The 18,967-nt window shown below is 42.5% G+C and overlaps 1 protein-coding gene across 1 annotated transcript; it reads left to right on the plus strand.

Moving 5' to 3' along the window:
• Positions 1-345: 345 nt before the first annotated feature.
• Positions 346-18,680, plus strand: LOC139472634 (B-cell receptor CD22-like; the record flags this gene model as incomplete). Its single annotated transcript, XM_071255100.1, has 12 exons — positions 346-589; positions 933-1,193; positions 4,682-4,924; positions 5,160-5,420; positions 7,718-7,861; positions 8,213-8,243; positions 8,912-8,976; positions 11,120-11,164; positions 12,526-12,597; positions 14,495-14,563; positions 18,004-18,051; positions 18,446-18,680. Coding segments are annotated over 12 exons (1,530 nt in total), but the record flags the coding sequence as incomplete, so codon positions are not given.
• Positions 18,681-18,967: the final 287 nt, after the last annotated feature.

The following is an 18,967-nucleotide window of genomic DNA, read 5'->3' on the forward strand; positions in this document are numbered from 1 at the left end:
GACTTAACGCAGTGGTGATGTTGGCGTGGGATGTCGTGGAGGTGGGTTTAACACATTTGTGATGTGGGGGGTTGGGGTGGTATTTTCTTGCGTCAGAGGTGAGAAAAATTCATAATAGAAGTTATCTATACTAATATCTAAACTGACTAAAATGTACATGTTGTATTTGAGTTGGAGGTGAGAAATATACATAGTGAAACTTTTATCTTGAGAAATATTTAAACAGTATCTAAATGAAGGGCCTCGAAAGCAAATCTTTATAGATTAGAAAGTACATGATGTATTCGAATTAATAAGTGGATACATAATTAAAATGTTTGCATATTGTATACGTGGTCACATCTTTCAGCCGCCCTACAAATCCACCTGGAGCCAACGGGAAGTGTCCTCAACGTACTCCTTGGTCAGGTGATCAGTGTCGTGTGTGTGGTCGACTACTGCAACTCTTCGGTCACTTCGTTCCGATGGGCACACAACGGACGTTCCTACAGTGGACAAACCTTCAGTAAAACAGCTGCAAAGTCTGACGCTGGCACTTTAGAATGCAGAGTAGGGAATGTGCGCGCCTCTACTCGAATCAGCGTTCTGTGTAAGTAATTTACGATTATGAATCTACGGAAAAGGAATACTAGGGTTGCAATTAATGCCAATACAAATGAAAATCTTAGTAGCTCATTTTATGAATAATGAAAGTATAGTTCTGTGACAAATGAATTTCGTGTTTTCTCTTATAATGTATAGGCATTTAACATATACTTCATTGAATGCGAGAGCTTATTCCTGTCCCGTATATATTTACATCAGGAGGCGTTGGGTACGGTAGTGTAGAACGTGTGTATGTCAATTTTCAATCCTTATGAAATGAATAATTCTTGTATTTGTAATTCAAGGAAAACATCACTAATCTGTGGATTAATCATTGATATCTCCAGATCCGCCAGTGGTACATCTGGAGCCAAGGAATGACACCCTGGATGTCACTGTCGGTGAAGACCTCCGTGTAGTCTGTGTAGTAGAGACTGCCAACCCTGGTGTCAACACATTCCGGTGGTCTCACAACGGACAAACAAGTACAGGGTCGACATTCCTCAAACGTAGCATAACCCTTTCTGACCGAGGGAAACTGACCTGTACTGCTGATAATGGACACATGATGACACCCGGACAAGCAGTTGCACATGTTAACGTTCAATGTGAGCTACATCATTAACCTATTATCATAAGTTTCTTTCTGGAATAATGAGGACATTCTTATGCCCTGTTTCAAACATCTGGAGCCCAGCCTAGAGGTTTTCATTGTCAAACATGTTGGAGCCGTAAATGCTGTTTGAGTCGTGCACGACCCCAACCACTCTTTCACCTCCTACACATGATGTTTAATAAGGACAATGTTAGTTATGGACAAGCGTTAATGAACCATGACTTATCACGTCTAATGCTGGGAAAATGTCCTGCTCTCCAAACTGGGCAGGGAACATAATTGATAATGATAAAGGTATTTTGCGGTGCATTTATGTACATGATATTTAATGTGTTACTTGTGGGGGTGGGGGGAGGCATTTCATGGAGGCGGATGTGGATTGCGATACAGTAGTGATGTTTGCGTGGTGGTGTTTTGTTGAGAGAAGGTTTGGTACAGTAGTGATATTGGCGTGATATGTCGTGGAGATGGGTTTGAGAAATAAGTGATGTGGGGAGGGGGGGGGGGGGGGGGGGGGGGGGGGGGAGGGGGGTTGTAGAAGAAGGTTTGATACAGTAGTGATGCTGACGTGATATGTCGTGGAGATGGGTTTGATACAGTAGTGATGTGGAGAAGGGGGGGGGGGGGTTGCAGAAGAAGGTTTAACACAGTAGTGATATTGGCGTGATATGTCGTGGAGATGGGTTTGATACATTAGTGATGTGGAGAAGGGGGGGGGGGGGGTGTAGAAGAAGGTTAAACACAGTAGTGATGCTGACATGATATGTCGTGGAGATGGGTTTGATACATTAGTGATGTGGGGAAGTGTGTGTGTGGGGGGGGGGGGGGGGGGGGGGGTGTAGAAGAAGGTTTAACACAGTAGTGATGCTGACGTGATATGTCGTGGAGATGGGTTTGATAAATTAGTCATGTTGGGTGATATGTCGTGGGGATGGGTTTGATACAGTAGTTATATTGGGTGGTATGTCATGGGGATGGGTTTGATACAGTAGTTATGTTGGGTGGTATGTCGTGGGGATGGGTTTGATACAGTACTTATGTTGGGTGGTGTGTCGTGGGGATGGGTTTGATACAGTAGTTATGTTGGGTGGTGTGTCGTGGGGATGGGTTTGATACAGTAGTTATGTTGGGTGGTATGTCGTGGGGATGGGTTTGATACAGTAGTTATGTTGGGTGGTGTGTCGTGGGGATGGGTTTGATACAGTAGTTATGCTGGGTGATATGTCGTGGAGATGGGTTTGATAAATTAGTCATGTTGGGTGATATGTCGTGGGGATGGGTTTGATACAGTAGTTATATTGGGTGGTATGTCATGGGGATGGGTTTGATACATTAGTTATGTTGGGTGGTATGTCGTGGGGATGGGTTTGATACAGTACTTATGTTGGGTGGTGTGTCGTGGGGATGGGTTTGATACAGTAGTTATGTTGGGTGGTGTGTCGTGGGGATGGGTTTGATACAGTAGTTATGTTGGGTGGTGTGTCGTGGGGATGGGTTTGATACAGTAGTTATGTTGGGTGGTGTGTCGTGGGGATGGGTTTGATACAGTAGTTATGTTGGGTGATATGTCGCGGGGATGGGTTTGATACATTAGTTATGTTGGGTGGTATGTCGTGGGGATGGGTTTGATACAGTAGTTATGTTGGGTGGTATGTCGTGGGGATGGGTTTGATACAGTAGTTATGTTGGGTGGTATGTCGTGGGGATGGGTTTGATACAGTAGTTATGTTGGGTGGTATGTCGTGGGGATGGGTTTGATACAGTAGTTATGTTGGGTGGTATGTCGTGGGGATGGGTTTGATACAGTAGTTATGTTGGGTGGTATGTCATGGGGATGGGTTTGATACAGTAGTTATGTTGGGTGGTATGTCGTGGGGATGGGTTTGATACAGTAGTTATGTTGGGTGGTATGTCATGGGGATGGGTTTGATATAGTAGTTATGTTGGGTGGTATGTCGTGGGGATGGGTTTGATACAGTAGTTATGTTGGGTGATATGTCATGGGGATGGGTTTGATACAGTAGTTATGTTGGGTGGTATGTCGTGGGGATGGGTTTGATACAGTAGTTATGTTGGGTGGTATGTCATGGGGATGGGTTTGATACAGTAGTTATGTTGGGTGGTATGTCGTGGGGATGGGTTTGATACAGTAGTTATGTTGGGTGGTATGTCATGGGGATGGGTTTGATACAGTAGTTATGTTGGGTGGTATGTCGTGGGGATGGGTTTGATACAGTAGTTATGTTGGGTGGTATGTCATGGGGATGGGTTTGATACAGTAGTTATGTTGGGTGGTATGTCGTGGGGATGGGTTTGATACATTAGTTATGTTGGGTGGTATGTCGTGGGGATGGGTTTGATACAGTAGTTATGTTGGGTGGTATGTCGTGGGGATGGGTTTGATACAGTAGTTATGTTGGGTGATATGTCGTGGGGATGGGTTTGATACATTAGTTATGTTGGGTGGTATGTCGTGGGGATGGGTTTGATACAGTAGTTATGTTGGGTGGTATGTCGTGGGGATGGGTTTGATACAGTAGTTATGATGGGTGGTATGTCGTGGGGATGGGTTTGATACAGTAGTTATGTTGGGTGGTATGTCGTGGGGATGGGTTTGATACATTAGTTATGTTGGGTGATATGTCATGGGGATGGGTTTGATACAGTAGTTATGTTGGGTGGTATGTCGTGGGGATGGGTTTGATACATTAGTTATGTTGGGTGGTATGTCGTGGGGATGGGTTTGATACAGTAGTTATGTTGGGTGGTATGTCGTGGGGATGGGTTTGATACAGTAGTTATGTTGGGTGGTATGTCGTGGGGATGGGTTTGATACATTAGTTATGTTGGGTGATATGTCGTGGGGATGGGTTTGATACAGTAGTTATGTTGGGTGGTATGTCGTGGGGATGGGTTTGATACAGTAGTTATGTTGGGTGGTATGTCGTGGGGATGGGTTTGATACAGTAGTTATGTTGGGTGGTATGTCGTGGGGATGGGTTTGATACAGTAGTTATGTTGGGTGGTATGTCGTGGGGATGGGTTTGATACAGTAGTTATGTTGGGTGGTATGTCGTGGGGATGGGTTTGATACAGTAGTTATGTTGGGTGGTATGTCGTGGGGATGGGTTTGATACAGTAGTTATGTTGGGTGGTATGTCGTGGGGATGGGTTTGATACATTAGTTATGTTGGGTGGTATGTCGTGGGGATGGGTTTGATACAGTAGTTATGTTGGGTGGTATGTCGTGGGGATGGGTTTGATACAGTAGTTATGTTGGGTGGTGTTTCATTCATTTGGAGGTGAGACATATACAAAGTGAAAATTTTATCTCGAGAAATTTTTAAACAATATCTAAATGAAAGCAACGGGATTCGATAGCAATTTTATATAGACTAGAAAGTACATGATGTATTTGAATAAAGAAGCGGATACATAATTAGATTGTTTGCATATTGTATACGTGGTCACATCTTTCAGCCGCCCTACACATCCACCTGGAGCCAACAGGAAGTGTCCTTAACGTACTCCTTGGTCAAGTGATCAGTGTCGTGTGTGTGGTCGACTCCTTCAACTCGCCAGCCACTTCGTTCAGATGGACACACAACGGAGGTTCCTACAGTGGACAAACCTTCAGTAAAACAGTAACATCCAAGTCTGACTCTGGCACTTTAGAATGCAGCGCAGGGAATGTGCGCGCCTCTACTCAAATCAGGATTCTGTGTAAGTAATTTACGATTTTGAATCAAGGAAAAATGAATAACGAGGGCTGCAATAAATGCCAATACAAATGAAAATCTTTATTAGCTCATTTTATGAATTATGAAAGTATATGTCTGTGACAAACATAACAAAAGCTAATATGAATTTCGTGTTTTCTCTTCAGTACAATAATAATGTATTGACATTTAACAGATCCTTTATTAAATGCGAGAGCTTATACCTATTCCGTCTCCAGATCCGCCAGTGGTACAGCTGGATCCAAGCAATGACACCCTGGATGTCAGTGTCGGTGAAGACCTCCGTGTAGAGTGTGTAGTAGATGATGCCAACCCTGGTGTCCACACATTCCGGTGGTATCACAACGGACAAACAAGTACTGGGTCGATATTCCTCAAACGTAACATAACCCGTTCTGATGGAGGGAAACTGACCTGTACTGCTGATAATGGACATATGATGACACCCGGACAAGCTGTTGCATATGTAAACGTTCAATGTGAGCTATATCATTAACCTATTATCATAAGTTTCTTTCTGTCATATTGAGGGACATTCTTACACCCTGCTACAAACAATTGGAGTCCAGCCTAGATGACTTAACTGGCAAACACGGTGAAGCCGTATCTGCTATTTGTGTCGTGTACGACCCCAACCACTCTGTCACCTCTTGCACATGTTTTATAACGACAATGTTAGTTATGGAGGGCGTGAGTTTGGTTTTATGGCGCTTTTAGCAATATTCCAGCAATATCACGGCGGGGGACACCAGAAATGGGCTTCACACATTGTACCCATGTCGGGAATCGAACCCGGGTCTTCGGCGTGACGAGCGAACGCTTTAACCACTAGGCTACCCGACGGCCCCTAGTTAAAGCATGATTTATTACAGTCTAATGCTGAGAATATGTCAGGCGTTGCAAACTGTGCAGGTAACATAATTGATAATAAAGGTCATTGTGGGTTCATGTTTGTACATTATATTTAGTGTTTTACTTGTGGAGTTGGTGGTAGGCATTTCATAGAGGTGGAGGTGGATTTCCATACAGTCGTGATGTTGGCGAGATATGTCGTTGAGATGGGTTTGACACATTACTCACCTCCTACACATGGTGTTTTATAAGGACAATGTTAGTTATGGACAAGCGTTTATAAAACACGATTTATTACGTCTAATATGACCTGCTCTGCAAACTGGGCAGGGACTATAACTGATCATGATAAAGGTGTTTGGCGATGCATGTTTGTACATGATATTTAGTGTTTTACTTAGAAGTAGGATAGCCTCATCTATCAGTGAGACCGATTAACTGACATTTGCTATTTGCAATACATATAGAACTAAACGTAGAATATTAAGAAAAGATGCCTAACATTTTCCTGTATATTGTCAACTCCAGCTTTTAGCAATATTTTTTTTGGTGCAAACAAAAGCAAAGGGGACCCTTAAGTGTAAGATGAAGGTGAATTTACGTTAAGTTTGCGAGTGAGTGAATAGGTATACATCTGGTGGTAGTCATGGAAACTAGATATGGCAATTTGAATCAATATGCAGACAATATCGAAAAGGAAATGTTAAGTGAATTAGATATACCGTATTCGACGTAATAAGCGCCCCGCTCTAATAAGCGCTCACGGCGGTATTTGCTGATATATTGGCTAGTGAACAATCCCAATTAGCACCCCTTCCGATTGATCAATGTGCACAAGACTTTTTTATTCGCGTATAATACACACTCGTGTGCTATATGCACCCTTAGTTATGAGCAATCAAATTCTGCAAAAAAATATATGTCGTACATAAACATTTCAGGCTGTCACAATAAACAACGAAATGTATCTTTCAACTCTGTTTTTTTTTACCAAAATAATATTCTAATAAGAGCCCCCTATTTCTAATTTTGAGACCGCCCTTGGCGCTTATTACGCCGAATACGGTAGATGGCTTTCAATTCTGTTGTGGAAATGGCCGTCCCTCAATAAACTTAACAGTCTTCAGAGTGACAGTTGTCATTTGTATTGCAGTTCTATTGTAATAGGAAGGATGTATATATGAGGTTATATTGACCATACAAAACATGCACTAGACTGATATGATCGTGTTGGCAAACTGGAATTATCATAGCTGTACATGTTCAGCATACCTTCTGGGTCACTGTTTGATTGGCATTCTGAGAAAGTGTTGCGTACGTAAGAAAACGTACAACATTATGGATGGCAATTTCTGGCTTTAATTATGACCCACTCAGCTTGTCACAACTGTTTAATCCTTTTAACCCTTATCCTAACTGTACACCTGGCTTATTTACCCGTGTGCTTCATTACGTGTGTACTACTTGTTATTCTTTCTGTACATTTGGCTTTATCAAATTATCTGTGTGCTATTTGTTATCTTTTAACTGTCGTTGTCAACGTTAATCTTCCGCCTGTCACATGTCATGGATATGTGCCCCTATCACCTGGTTGTTGTCACTCCAGCTTGATAACGGTGTAAGGTTCTACATCAACATGTGGCTATATGCTGTAAACCAGAAATTGCTTTCCACAGAAGTGTACGTTTTCTTAACTGTATTCTTGATGATGTCATGACTGACACTTTACAATGTGGCATCGGTGGAGCTGTGTCTAAATTCCTTACAGATCTTAGACCTACCAAGAAATAATACCATATTTGTGTTGGTGTAGAAGACGAATTACATAGATAAATGTCTGATCAAGATGAAAGTCTAACATACATTCGTTTATCTGGAAAGCACATATATATATATCTTCATTTTGATAATTTTTTTGTCACAGTGGAAGTTTCGTTGATCGGGAGTGATGACACTGAATACAAGAATCAGCTGACTGCTATTGTTACAGGATCTGTTGGCATGGTTACCATTATCATCCTCATCATCGTCATTATACACCTGAGGAGGAGTCTGCATGCTGCAAAACGTACGTGCATCTGTGGTTTAACTTAAGTGAGTGAGTGAGTGAGTGTGGTTTTACGCATCTTTTAGCAATATTCCAGCAATATCGCGGCTGGGAAACACCAGAAATGGGCTTCACACATTGTACCAATGTCGGAAATCGAACCCAGGTCTTCGGCATGACGAGCGAACACTTTAACCACAAGGCTACCTGGCTGACCCGTTTAATTTAAGAGCCTCAACGACATGTGCTATATACAATAATACACAATGTCTATAATGTTGTGCACATATAGCTAATGATTGTTATTTCTGTTGACTGAAAATATTGTTTGAAGAGCTATGTTTTGAAACTGGTATGCTTTATCATTTCAAGTTGGGCACAAACGGAATGAAAGACCAAACAGGTAGTTGATTTTTTCATTGCGGTTATCAAGCATATATATATATATATATATATATATATATATATATATATATATATATATATATATATATATAACGTTTATTCATTATTCTAACATGCTTCTCTAATGCTTCTCTAATGGATCAAAGGCATTTCTGTAGTATTATCACACCCACGTGTATATTTGGCGAAGCAGGTTCTGTAAACATGAAGTTTAAAGTGGAATATTTTTACCTGGTAGGAAATATGGCAATATTTTATCAACCATCTGGCGCCCAGCATGCTTATCCCCAAAATATATTCCAATACTGTGTCCGTGATACAGCAGTCACACAACTGTCCAAGGCGGGCGTTGGTGGTGCCCTAGGAATTATGTATGTGTCGGGGGACACAGAACGTCGCCTTTACAGTAATGAAAGAAGTTGTTGTCCATAAAAGGTGGATCCGTCAACTTCTAAGTAATGCCTATCAAAGAATTCATCATAGCTTGTATTTACAAATAACCCATTGTTTTGGTATTAAACCCATTGTTTTGGTATTAAACCTATGACATGTTAATTCCTCAAAGAAACTGGCGAGCTTTGGGCTTTTTGCACTAAAAAAGCATGATAAACAAGACCATGATTACTGTCATTTGTCTTACAAAATGTGATTGTGCATCTATACTAGAACTGAACAAGCGAACAGGGCAAGACACCAACAGAGTTACGAGACGATGGAGACGTCAGGTGCAGGTATGAACACAAATATTGTACCAAAACAGATATAATGTTGACATGCCAAGTGAGCTGAGAACCGTAATTATAATGTGAGTGAATGATTTGGGTTCTTGCATCTTTAAGCAATATCCAATTATTCCAGCTATCTCACGGCGCGCGTGTGTGTGTGTGTGTGTGTGTGTGTGTGTGTGTGTGTGTGGTGTGATGTGTGTGAGTGTGTGATGTGTATGTGTGGTGTGATGTGTGTGTGGTGTGATGTGTGTGTGTGTGGTGTGATGTGTGTGGTGTGATGTGTGGGTGTGTGGTGTGATGTGTGTCTGGTGTGATCTGTGTGTGTGTGTGGTGTGATGTGTGTGATGTGTGTGTGGTGTGATGTGTGTGTGTGTGTGGTGTGCTATTGTAACACCACCCCTCTGACTGGGTTCTTGCATCTTTAAGCAATATCCAATTATTCCAGCTATCTCACGGCGCGCGTGTGTGTGTGTGTGTGTGTGTGTGTGGTGTGATGTGTGTGTGTGGTGTGATGTGTGTGAGTGTGTGATGTGTATGTGTGGTGTGATGTGTGTGTGGTGTGATGTGTGTGTGTGTGGTGTGATGTGTGTGGTGTGATGTGTGGGTGTGTGGTGTGATGTGTGTCTGGTGTGATCTGTGTGTGTGTGTGGTGTGATGTGTGTGATGTGTATGTGGTGTGATGTGTGTGTGTGTGTGGTGTGTGTGTGGTGTGATGTGTGTGGTGTGTGGTGTGATGTGTGTCTGATGTGATCTGTGTGTGTGTGTGGTGTGATGTATGTGATGTGTGTGGTGTGATGCGTGTGTGGTGTGATGTGTGGTGTGATGTGTTTGTGTGTGTGTGGTGTGTGTGTGTGTGTGGTGTGTGGTGTGATGTGTGTGTGGTGTGTGTGTGTGTGGTGTGATGTGTGTGGTGTGCTATTGTAACACCACCACCCTGACTAAGACTAAAGCCCCATGTTAACCTGGAGTGTTATTGTTACACCACCCCACTGACTAAGACTAAAGCCCCTATTAACCTGGAGTGTTATTGTAACACCAGCCCTCTGACTGAGACTAAAGCCCCATGTTTACCTGGAGTGTTATTGTAACACCAGCCCTCTGACTGAGACTAAAGCCCCATGTTTACCTGGAGTGTTATTGTAACACCACCCCTCTGACTGAGACTAAAGCCCCATGTTTACCTGGAGTGTTATTATTACACCATTCCACTGACTTAGACTAAAGCCCTATGTTAACCAAGTGTGTTATTGTACACCACCCCGCAACAGTACTATTATTCCAAGCTTAAGTAAGTTGATGCTATTCAGTACTGAAATCAGAATGTTCAAGCTCTCCGGTGGTCTGTTAATAACAAAGCTTGAGTAAGTTGATGCTATTCAGTATTAGAAGCAGAATGTCCCAGCTGTCCGGCTGTCTGTGAATAACAAAGCTTGAGTTAGTTGATGCTATTCAGTATTAGAAGCAGAATGTCCCAGCTGTCCGGCTGTCTGTGAATAACAAAGCTTGAGTAAGTTGATGCTATTCAGTATTAGAAGCAGAATGTCCCAGCTGTCCGGCTGTCTGTGAATAACAAAGCTTGAGTAAGTTGATGCTATTCAGTATTAGAAGCAGAATGTTCCAGCTCTCCGGCTGTCTGTGAATAACAAAGCTTGAGTAAGTTGATGCTATTCAGTATTAGAAGCAGAATGTTCCAGCTCTCCGGCTGTCTGTGAATAACAAAGCTTGAGTAAGTTGATGCTATTCAGTATTAGAAGCAGAATGTCCCAGCTGTCCGGCTGTCTGTGAATAACAAAGCTTGAGTAAGTTGATGCTATTCAGTATTAGAAGCAGAATGTTCCAGCTCTCCGGCTGTCTGTGAATAACAAAGCTTGAGTAAGTTGATGCTATTCAGTATTAGAAGCAGAATGTTCCAGCTCTCCGGCTGTCTGTGAATAACAAACCTGGACCAGGTAAACCAGGAATTGGAAGCATGATCACAGCTCCAAACCAACAGACCACGATGACGTGTGTCTGAACCAACCGAAAATGCAGAAAGCTTAATTCTCTTACAGTCAAGAAATATAAGCTTTTCGCCCTGTGTAGTTCATTTTTGGACAACAACTGCCTTTTACGGAGTTAAATCAGACAAGCATGATATATTTTCCAGGTGCTGAGGATACCTATTGCCGTTTTCAGATGACACCCCTGAGAGGTAATTTACATGGGTCTGCCGTGACTTCATACTTAATATCGCATCTTTTGTTCATTAAATTGTGTCCATTAACGTTTTTAACTGTGTGCATTGTGTCAGTTTATTAATCCCATGAGCCGCCTTCGTGGTCTTGTGGTAGAGCGTCCGGGGTTCGATCCCGACCGCGTCATACCAAAAGACGTTAAAAGATGGTACTTGTTGTTACCCTGTCTGGCGCTCGGCATTAAGGGGCTAAAACAAGGACTAGTCGGCTCGGAGTCAGTATACTGTGTCTGAGTGGGATATTCATGTTAAACTGCGGCATGGTATCTCAGTGTGCTAGCACTATAAATCGGCATCAGGCCGGACTAGTACAAGCAGCCACACACACACGCACGTTCATGCACATCGATATATAAGTGCAATAATCTTGGACGCGACGTTAAACCTAATTTTACCTCACCTCTTAATCCCATGTGGAGATGTGACCTAAATAGTCAACCGCCATGCAAAGTAAAGGATTTCAACAAGTTTATGTCTCTTCAACCAGAGGGGTAATATGACCCAAGGCATTCAAGTTGCTTCACTTGACTTCACTTGCTGAGTTGTGTCACTTAGGACTACCAGAAACCTGTGATCGTTGGTTCGAATCCGAGGTTCGCCCCGGTTCTGCTGTTCAGTTTGCCAACAGCACCACCACCCTCGTAGGTTCCGTCTAAGATCTGAATTATTTCGGGTTTGCCTTTCAAATCGTCCTGCATGATATGACTTTATATAAGCGAGAAAAAACCTTTCCACATCCATGAGTCCACTGTACAACTCGACTCTTTCATGAGTCACTATCAAACAGTGAGGATACCAGGTGCCCCATGTTGTGTTACTCACTCACTCACCATACATACGGCAACCTATATGTTCCAGATAACGATCCTGACCATACATACGACAACCTAAATGTTCCAGATAACGATCCTGACCATACATAGGGCAACCTATATGTTCCAGATAACGATCCTGACCATACATACGGCAACCTTTATGTTCCAGATAACGATCCTGACCAAACAAACGGCAACCTTTATGTTCCAGATAACGATCCTGACCATACGTACGGCAACCTATATGTTCCAGATAACGATCCTGACTATACGTACAGCAACCTATATGTTCCAGATAACGATCCTGACCATACATGCGGCAACCTATATGTTCCAGATAACGATCCTGACCATACATACGGCAACCTATATGTTCCAGATAACGATCCTGACCATACATACAGCAACCTAAATGTTCCAGATAACGATCCTGACTATACGTACAGCAACCTATATGTTCCAGATAACGATCCTGACCATACATATGACACCTATATGTTCCAGATAACGATCCTGACCAAACAAACCGCAACCTTGGATTTGCAGAAGAAGAAGAAGACGTACAGGAAAAATGTGGTAATATGTTGCGGTGTGAAGCATTAGGAATAACATAATTCGATTTATCAACGAGTAAGTGAGTGAGTGGGTTTAACGCCGTTTTTAACAGTATTCCAACGAACCTCGTTATAATGTGGTGCACTATCAAGAGTATTTGGCCCTCTTCTATCAGTGAATGGAGCTCGTCCTACACAAGAATGAGTTACCATGTGTCTAGTAGATATACAAAGCAGCCACAATCCATGTCAACTGTCTAAGAATACGCAGATCGAACATTGAATATGTACTCTGCAAAAATAAAAACGCAAAAGTAGAAAAATTGTAAATATCTCACAAGGTGTTGCCGATATCCATATAAAATAAATCCAAAATCTGAATTCTTATTTTCTGCATGGATTGGTATTTATTTAATAAAATGACGTACTGCAGACATTTTGAAAATGAATGAAAAATCGCAAAAACACAACTACGGAAGAGCCATTACAATCTGACGAATACCCATATTCCGCCGAATAGCAATTAAAATAAAGCAGCAACACTTGGCCGATTCAAAGGTAAACGTGAAGCAAAAACGTAGAAAAAAAGTAGATATATTAGTGAACAGCGAAAACATGCCACGACTTACGGAAGCCCAACACAAAAACGCCTTCAGGCGATTCATCTTCATAGCACCAAGCACCATTACAAGGCTGTGGAACCGGTATCAGACACACGGGAAAACAAAGGACCTTCCAAGATCCGATCGACTACGTATCACTACAAGAGCACAGGACAGATTCATACAGCTACGTCACTTTCGTGAAAGAACCACACTGGCCACCTCTACAACGACGGCAATACCAGGATTGCGTTGGATATCAGCCCAGACAGGGAGGAACCGTTTACGCGCTGAAGATATTTGCGGTAGACGACCAGTTAGGACTATTTTGACGGACCTGCGGTGTCAAGATCACAGAGTACAGCCGCAACTGCGATGGAAACAAGTTTGGTTTTATTCTTCCCTTTTGCGTTTCTTTATTTTTGCAGAGTGTGCCTCGAAATATCAAGGAACAATATGCATCTATCTGTCAGCTTTCAGAGACAAGCAGGGATTCTATTTAATATCATAGTTTTGACAAAGTTGTTTGAATTGACGAGGTATGATGAGAGAAAACATCTTCTTTTCTTGCTGCATCGTGTCGATGCGCCTCCCCGCCTAAATACACTTGTATCTACTAAAATGTACAGGTGAGGTGAAATGGGGTTTAACGTCGCGTCCAAGATTATTGCACTTATATAGCGACGTGAATGTACGTGTGTGTGTCTGCTTGTACTAGTCCGGACTGATGATGATTTATAGTGCTAGCTCACTGATATACCATGCCGTAGTTTAACATGAATACCCCACTTAGACACAGTATACTGACTCCGAGCCGACCAGTCCCTGTTTTAGCCTCTTTATGCCGAGCGCCAGACTGGGTAACAACAAGTACCATCTTTTAACGTCTTTTGGTATGATGTGGTCGGGGATCGAACCCCGGACCTTCCGCTCTCCGGGCGGACGCTCTACCACTAGACCACGGAGGAGGTCCTAAAATGTACAGCAAACTGAGACAACTCTGTGAGTACTGAGTACAGGTTGAAGATGTTGGGCCATTGGCGCTGTCTACCCCCAGTTCAAAACCTTTAAAATAAAATGTAGGATTCATGGTCTCGGGCTGAGACCCCCTTGGTCTTTTTGGAAAGGGATGACATAAACTCGTTTGTGACATCAGGAACAATGGATGATGTTATCCTCAATTATTTGCGGCAAAGCATTCAAACAGGCATGAAGCACAATGGTTTGATGATCAGTGAAAAAGATTTACCCTACATCAGTGACCCTGTGGGTAATAGATGTACCTGTGTATATTGCACTCTCTCTGTGTGTTGCCAGGACCTGTCAAGGATGCTTACTACGGCAACATCCAGCTTGAACTCAGTGAAAACATTCGTCAACAGAGAGGTAAGTAGACGCTGATTGAGAACATACGTTAAAGGAGAGGTAAGTAGACGCTGACTGAGACCATACGTTAAAGGAGAGGTGGGTAGACGCTGATTGAGAACATACGTTAAAGGAGAGGTAAGTAGACGCTGATTGAGAACATACGTTAAAGGAGAGGTAAGTAGACGCTGATTGAGAACATACGTTAACAGAGAGGTAAGTAGACGCTGATTGAGAACATACGTTAACAGAGAGGTAAGTAGACGCTGATTGAGAACATACGTTAATAGAGAGGTAAGTAGACGCTGATTGAGAACATACGTTAACAGAGAGGTAAGTAGACGCTGATTGAGAACAAACGTTAACAGAGAGGTAAGAAGACGCTCATTGAGAACATACATCAACAGAGAGGTAAGAAGATGCTGATTGAGAACATACATCAACAGAGAGGTAAGTAGACGCTGATTGAGAACATACGTTAAAGGAGAGGTAAGTAGACGCTGATTGAGAACATACATCAACAGAGAGGTAAGTAGACGCTGATTGAGAACATACGTTAAAGGAGAGGTATGTAGACTCTGATTGAGAACATACGTCAACAGAGAGGTAAGAAGATGCTCATTGAGAACATACATCAACAGAGAGGTAAGTAGACGCTGATTGAGAACATACGTTAACAAAGGGGTAAGTAGACGCTGATTGAGAACATACATCAGCAGAGAGGTAAGTAGACTCTGGCTGAGAACATACGTTAACAGAGAGGTAAGAAGACGCTCATTGAGAACATACGTTAACAGAGAGGTAAGTAGACGCTGATTGAGAACATACGTCAACAGAGAGGTATGTAGACGCTGATTGAGAATATACGTTAGCAAAGGGGTAAGTAGACGCTGATTGAGAATATACATCAGCAGAGAGGTAAGTAGACTCTGGCTGAGAACATACGTTAACAGAGAGGTAAGTAGACGCTGATTGAGAACATACGTTAACAGAGAGGTAAGTACACTCTCTCAAAAAAGAAACGCAACCCCTATATCTTCAAGATGTTTATCTCAATATTCAAGTTATTATAACACATTTATTATTGAAGACAACAATATGAAATTTGGCATGGTGGCAGTACAGTTATGCAAGTTTAAGTGCAGACTTTGACAGTTCTCTCACTAAGATTGACTTGACGCAAGGGAGCGTCTTTCTCAGTACCTCGTATGAGCGCCACGAGCTGCGATCACGGCATTGCACCTCCTAGGAACAGAACGGATTAGACGCCGGATTCTTTCCTGAGGGATTGCTCTCCACTCCTCCTGCAGTGCAACGGCTAGTGCATCCAACGTCTGCGGCGGCGTTGCACGTGCACGTTCTCGTCGGTCCAGATAATCCCAAATATGTTCGATTGGGTTGATGTCTGGTGATCGGGAGGGCCATGGTAACACGTTGACATTAGAATTCTGGAGAAAGGTCACTGTTGCGTGTGCAGTGTGCGGCCGGGCGTTGTCGTGTTGGTAGGGCTCCCTCTGTTGGTCTATAATCGGCAGAAGATGAGGCTGTAAAACGTCATTGATATAGCGCTGGGCTGTCAAATTGCCACAAATGATCACCAATGCTGATCTTTAGTTGTAAGACATGGCTCCCCACACCATGACGCTCCCTCCACCTAATCTGTCGACCTGCCAAACACATTTCGGGGCAAAACAGTTAGTTTCCTCTTCTATAGACACGCTGTCTTCCGTCACGGCGTTGCAAGAGAAAACGTGATTCGTCACTAAAGCAGACGCCCCTCCAGTTTCTGAGAGTCCATATCCGAACGTTGGTGCACCACCTGAGTCGTTGGCGTCGATGTTCGTGGCGTAAAACAGGTCCAATAAGTGGTCTTCTTGCACGTAGACCGGCCTCTCGTAGACGGTTCCTAATTGTTTGTGCGGACACTCTTCTCAAACCTGGCACCTATGTTGCAGTGACGGTAGGTGTGGCTAGCCGATTACGTAGGTGGGTGACCCGGATGAATCGATCCTGAGGTTGAGTGGTAACCCTTGGCCTACCACTTCTGGGGCGATCTTCAGTTGCATGAAACTGGGTGTATTGGCTCCAAAGTCGGGAAATCGTTGTTTTATGAATATTGAGGTGCCAGGCAACGTTTCCAAAGCTTTGTCCGGCCTCAATACGACCAATGGCGATATTTCGATTTGCAGCACTCAACCGTGGCATAGTCGGCCTTGTCTTTCGGTGGAAATGATAGAGTGAATCGCTAATCAACACGTGTTTTAATAAACCCATACTTCTACTGCTCTTTCCATGAATTGCACGTGTATGAGGCTTTTGGCATGGGCCACGTGAAAATTTTTCTCAATATGATAAAAGTAACAATAAAATGCCTTCGTGCACGAAAATGTGTGTGTTTGGGCGCTTACGTTAATAAACGGTGTACATGGTATACGTGCATATCAGAAAAACTGTATTTACAATCAAAATTTTCCTTCTTGGAGCTTTCTGACATTTTCAGACTGGGGTTGCGTTTCTTTTTTGAGAGAGTGTATACGCTGATTGAGAACATACGTTAACAGAGAGGTAAGAAGACGCTCATTGAGAACATACGTTAACAGAGAGGTAAGTAGACGCTGACTGAGAACGTACGTTAACGCAGAGGTAAGCAGACGCCGATTGAGAACATACGTTAACAGAGAGGTAAGAAGACGCTGATTGAGAACATACATCAACAGAGAGGTAAGTAGACGATGATTGAGAACAAACGTTAACAGAGAGGTAAGTAGGCGCTGATTGAGAACATACGATAACAGAGAGGTAAGTAGACGCTGATTGAGAACATACGTCAACAGAGAGGTAAGTAAACGCCGATTGAGATCATACGTTAACAGAGAGGTAAGTAGACTCTGATTGAGAACATACGTTAACAGAGAGGTAAGTAGACGCTGACTGAGAACATACATCAACAGAGAGGTAAGTAGACGCTGATTGAGAACATACATCAACAGAGAGGTAAGTAGACGCTGATTGAGAACATACGTTAACAGAGAGGTAAGTAGACGCTGATTGAAAACATACGTCAACAGAGAGGTAAGAAGACGCTGATTGAGATCATACGTTAACGGAGAGGTAAGCGGACGCTGATTGAGAACATACGTTAACAGAGAGGTAAGTAGACACCGATTGAGAACATACGATAACAGAGATGTAAGTAGACACTGACTTAGCATGCTAGAACTAAAATACATTGGGTCAGTGTTCCCAATACTCGCTCTCTATATACCAATGACAATTTATTGTAGCATGAGGTGAAAGTGTGCTAGACTTTGGTTTGGTATTTTTGCTGACAGTTAGTCGAGTTTCGATGTAATATACATGGCTAGTTACATTATAACCATCGGATTGTGATTTTGCCTTCCCGATTACTCAAACATATAGCTCGCTCTAACCCATAGCCTGCCTTTTCTTTTATACACCAGGAAAAGAAATGGAAATGAGAAAAGCTGAAGGACAGGAGTATGATGCTGGTAGGTCGAACAAGTAGACCTGAGGTTTGAGTTTAAATAGCATGATTACTGAAACAACACTACAATGTTCTAGATTTCACATATGAACATTTCAAAAAAAGGAACATCAATAAACATGGGTTTTAGTAAACTAATCTGTGGCACTAAATTTTAACTCACTCACTCACGAGTCTACCAACTTTCTGTTGTAATAAAAAGACTATTGTTGACCTACTAAAGGCAACGTTGTTGCTGTCACAAGAGTAATGATGCCAATATTGAGAAAGAGAGGACTGGATGAGGGGAACCGACAGGCGAACTCTTTAACCCTTAGGCTACTGCACTGTCCCTTTGGTCTTGCTGAGTTGCACTTCTACTAAAACTAATACAATTCACCATATTGTCTTCCTCACAGAGCCCATCTATCAGAACACCAGGGGCAGCAACCAGTTGGCAAAATAACTATTGGATGCTATGACCGGGGTAATTATAGAGTAATTTCAGAATATTGTACATAGTTGTTATTAATAATGTATTATGTGCACATTTTGTAAAACAGTTCTGAATTACATACACTGTGATGTTTGTAATGCCAATCCTCTTATATTCTTGTCATCCTGGTCAGCCTGTTATGATACACCTACAATAGCTTGAAGCACACGAAAATAATGACACATGCTTGTTTAATGTTTTCGAGAATGTAGTGTAGTTTTATACTTTTATTTCACTTTGAGTGTGAAGATCATTTGCTCATCTTTACTTGTGATGTTGTAACATCCTGATTGATGTATTTCCTGGTTTGAAAATACACATCATATTAACAGACGTAAAAGAGGGTCCATATCCTCAATATTTCTGAAAGTGCTATAGTTATTCTCATACATGTACATGCCAAATGTGTGTGAAGCCCATTTAAGGTGTCCCCCGCCGTGAAATC

The sequence above is a fragment of the Haliotis cracherodii genome, unplaced genomic scaffold (genome assembly GCF_022045235.1).
Source record: "Haliotis cracherodii isolate W230 unplaced genomic scaffold, xgHalCrac1.p SCAF_25, whole genome shotgun sequence".
NCBI classification, from domain to species: Eukaryota; Metazoa; Mollusca; class Gastropoda; order Lepetellida; family Haliotidae; genus Haliotis; species Haliotis cracherodii.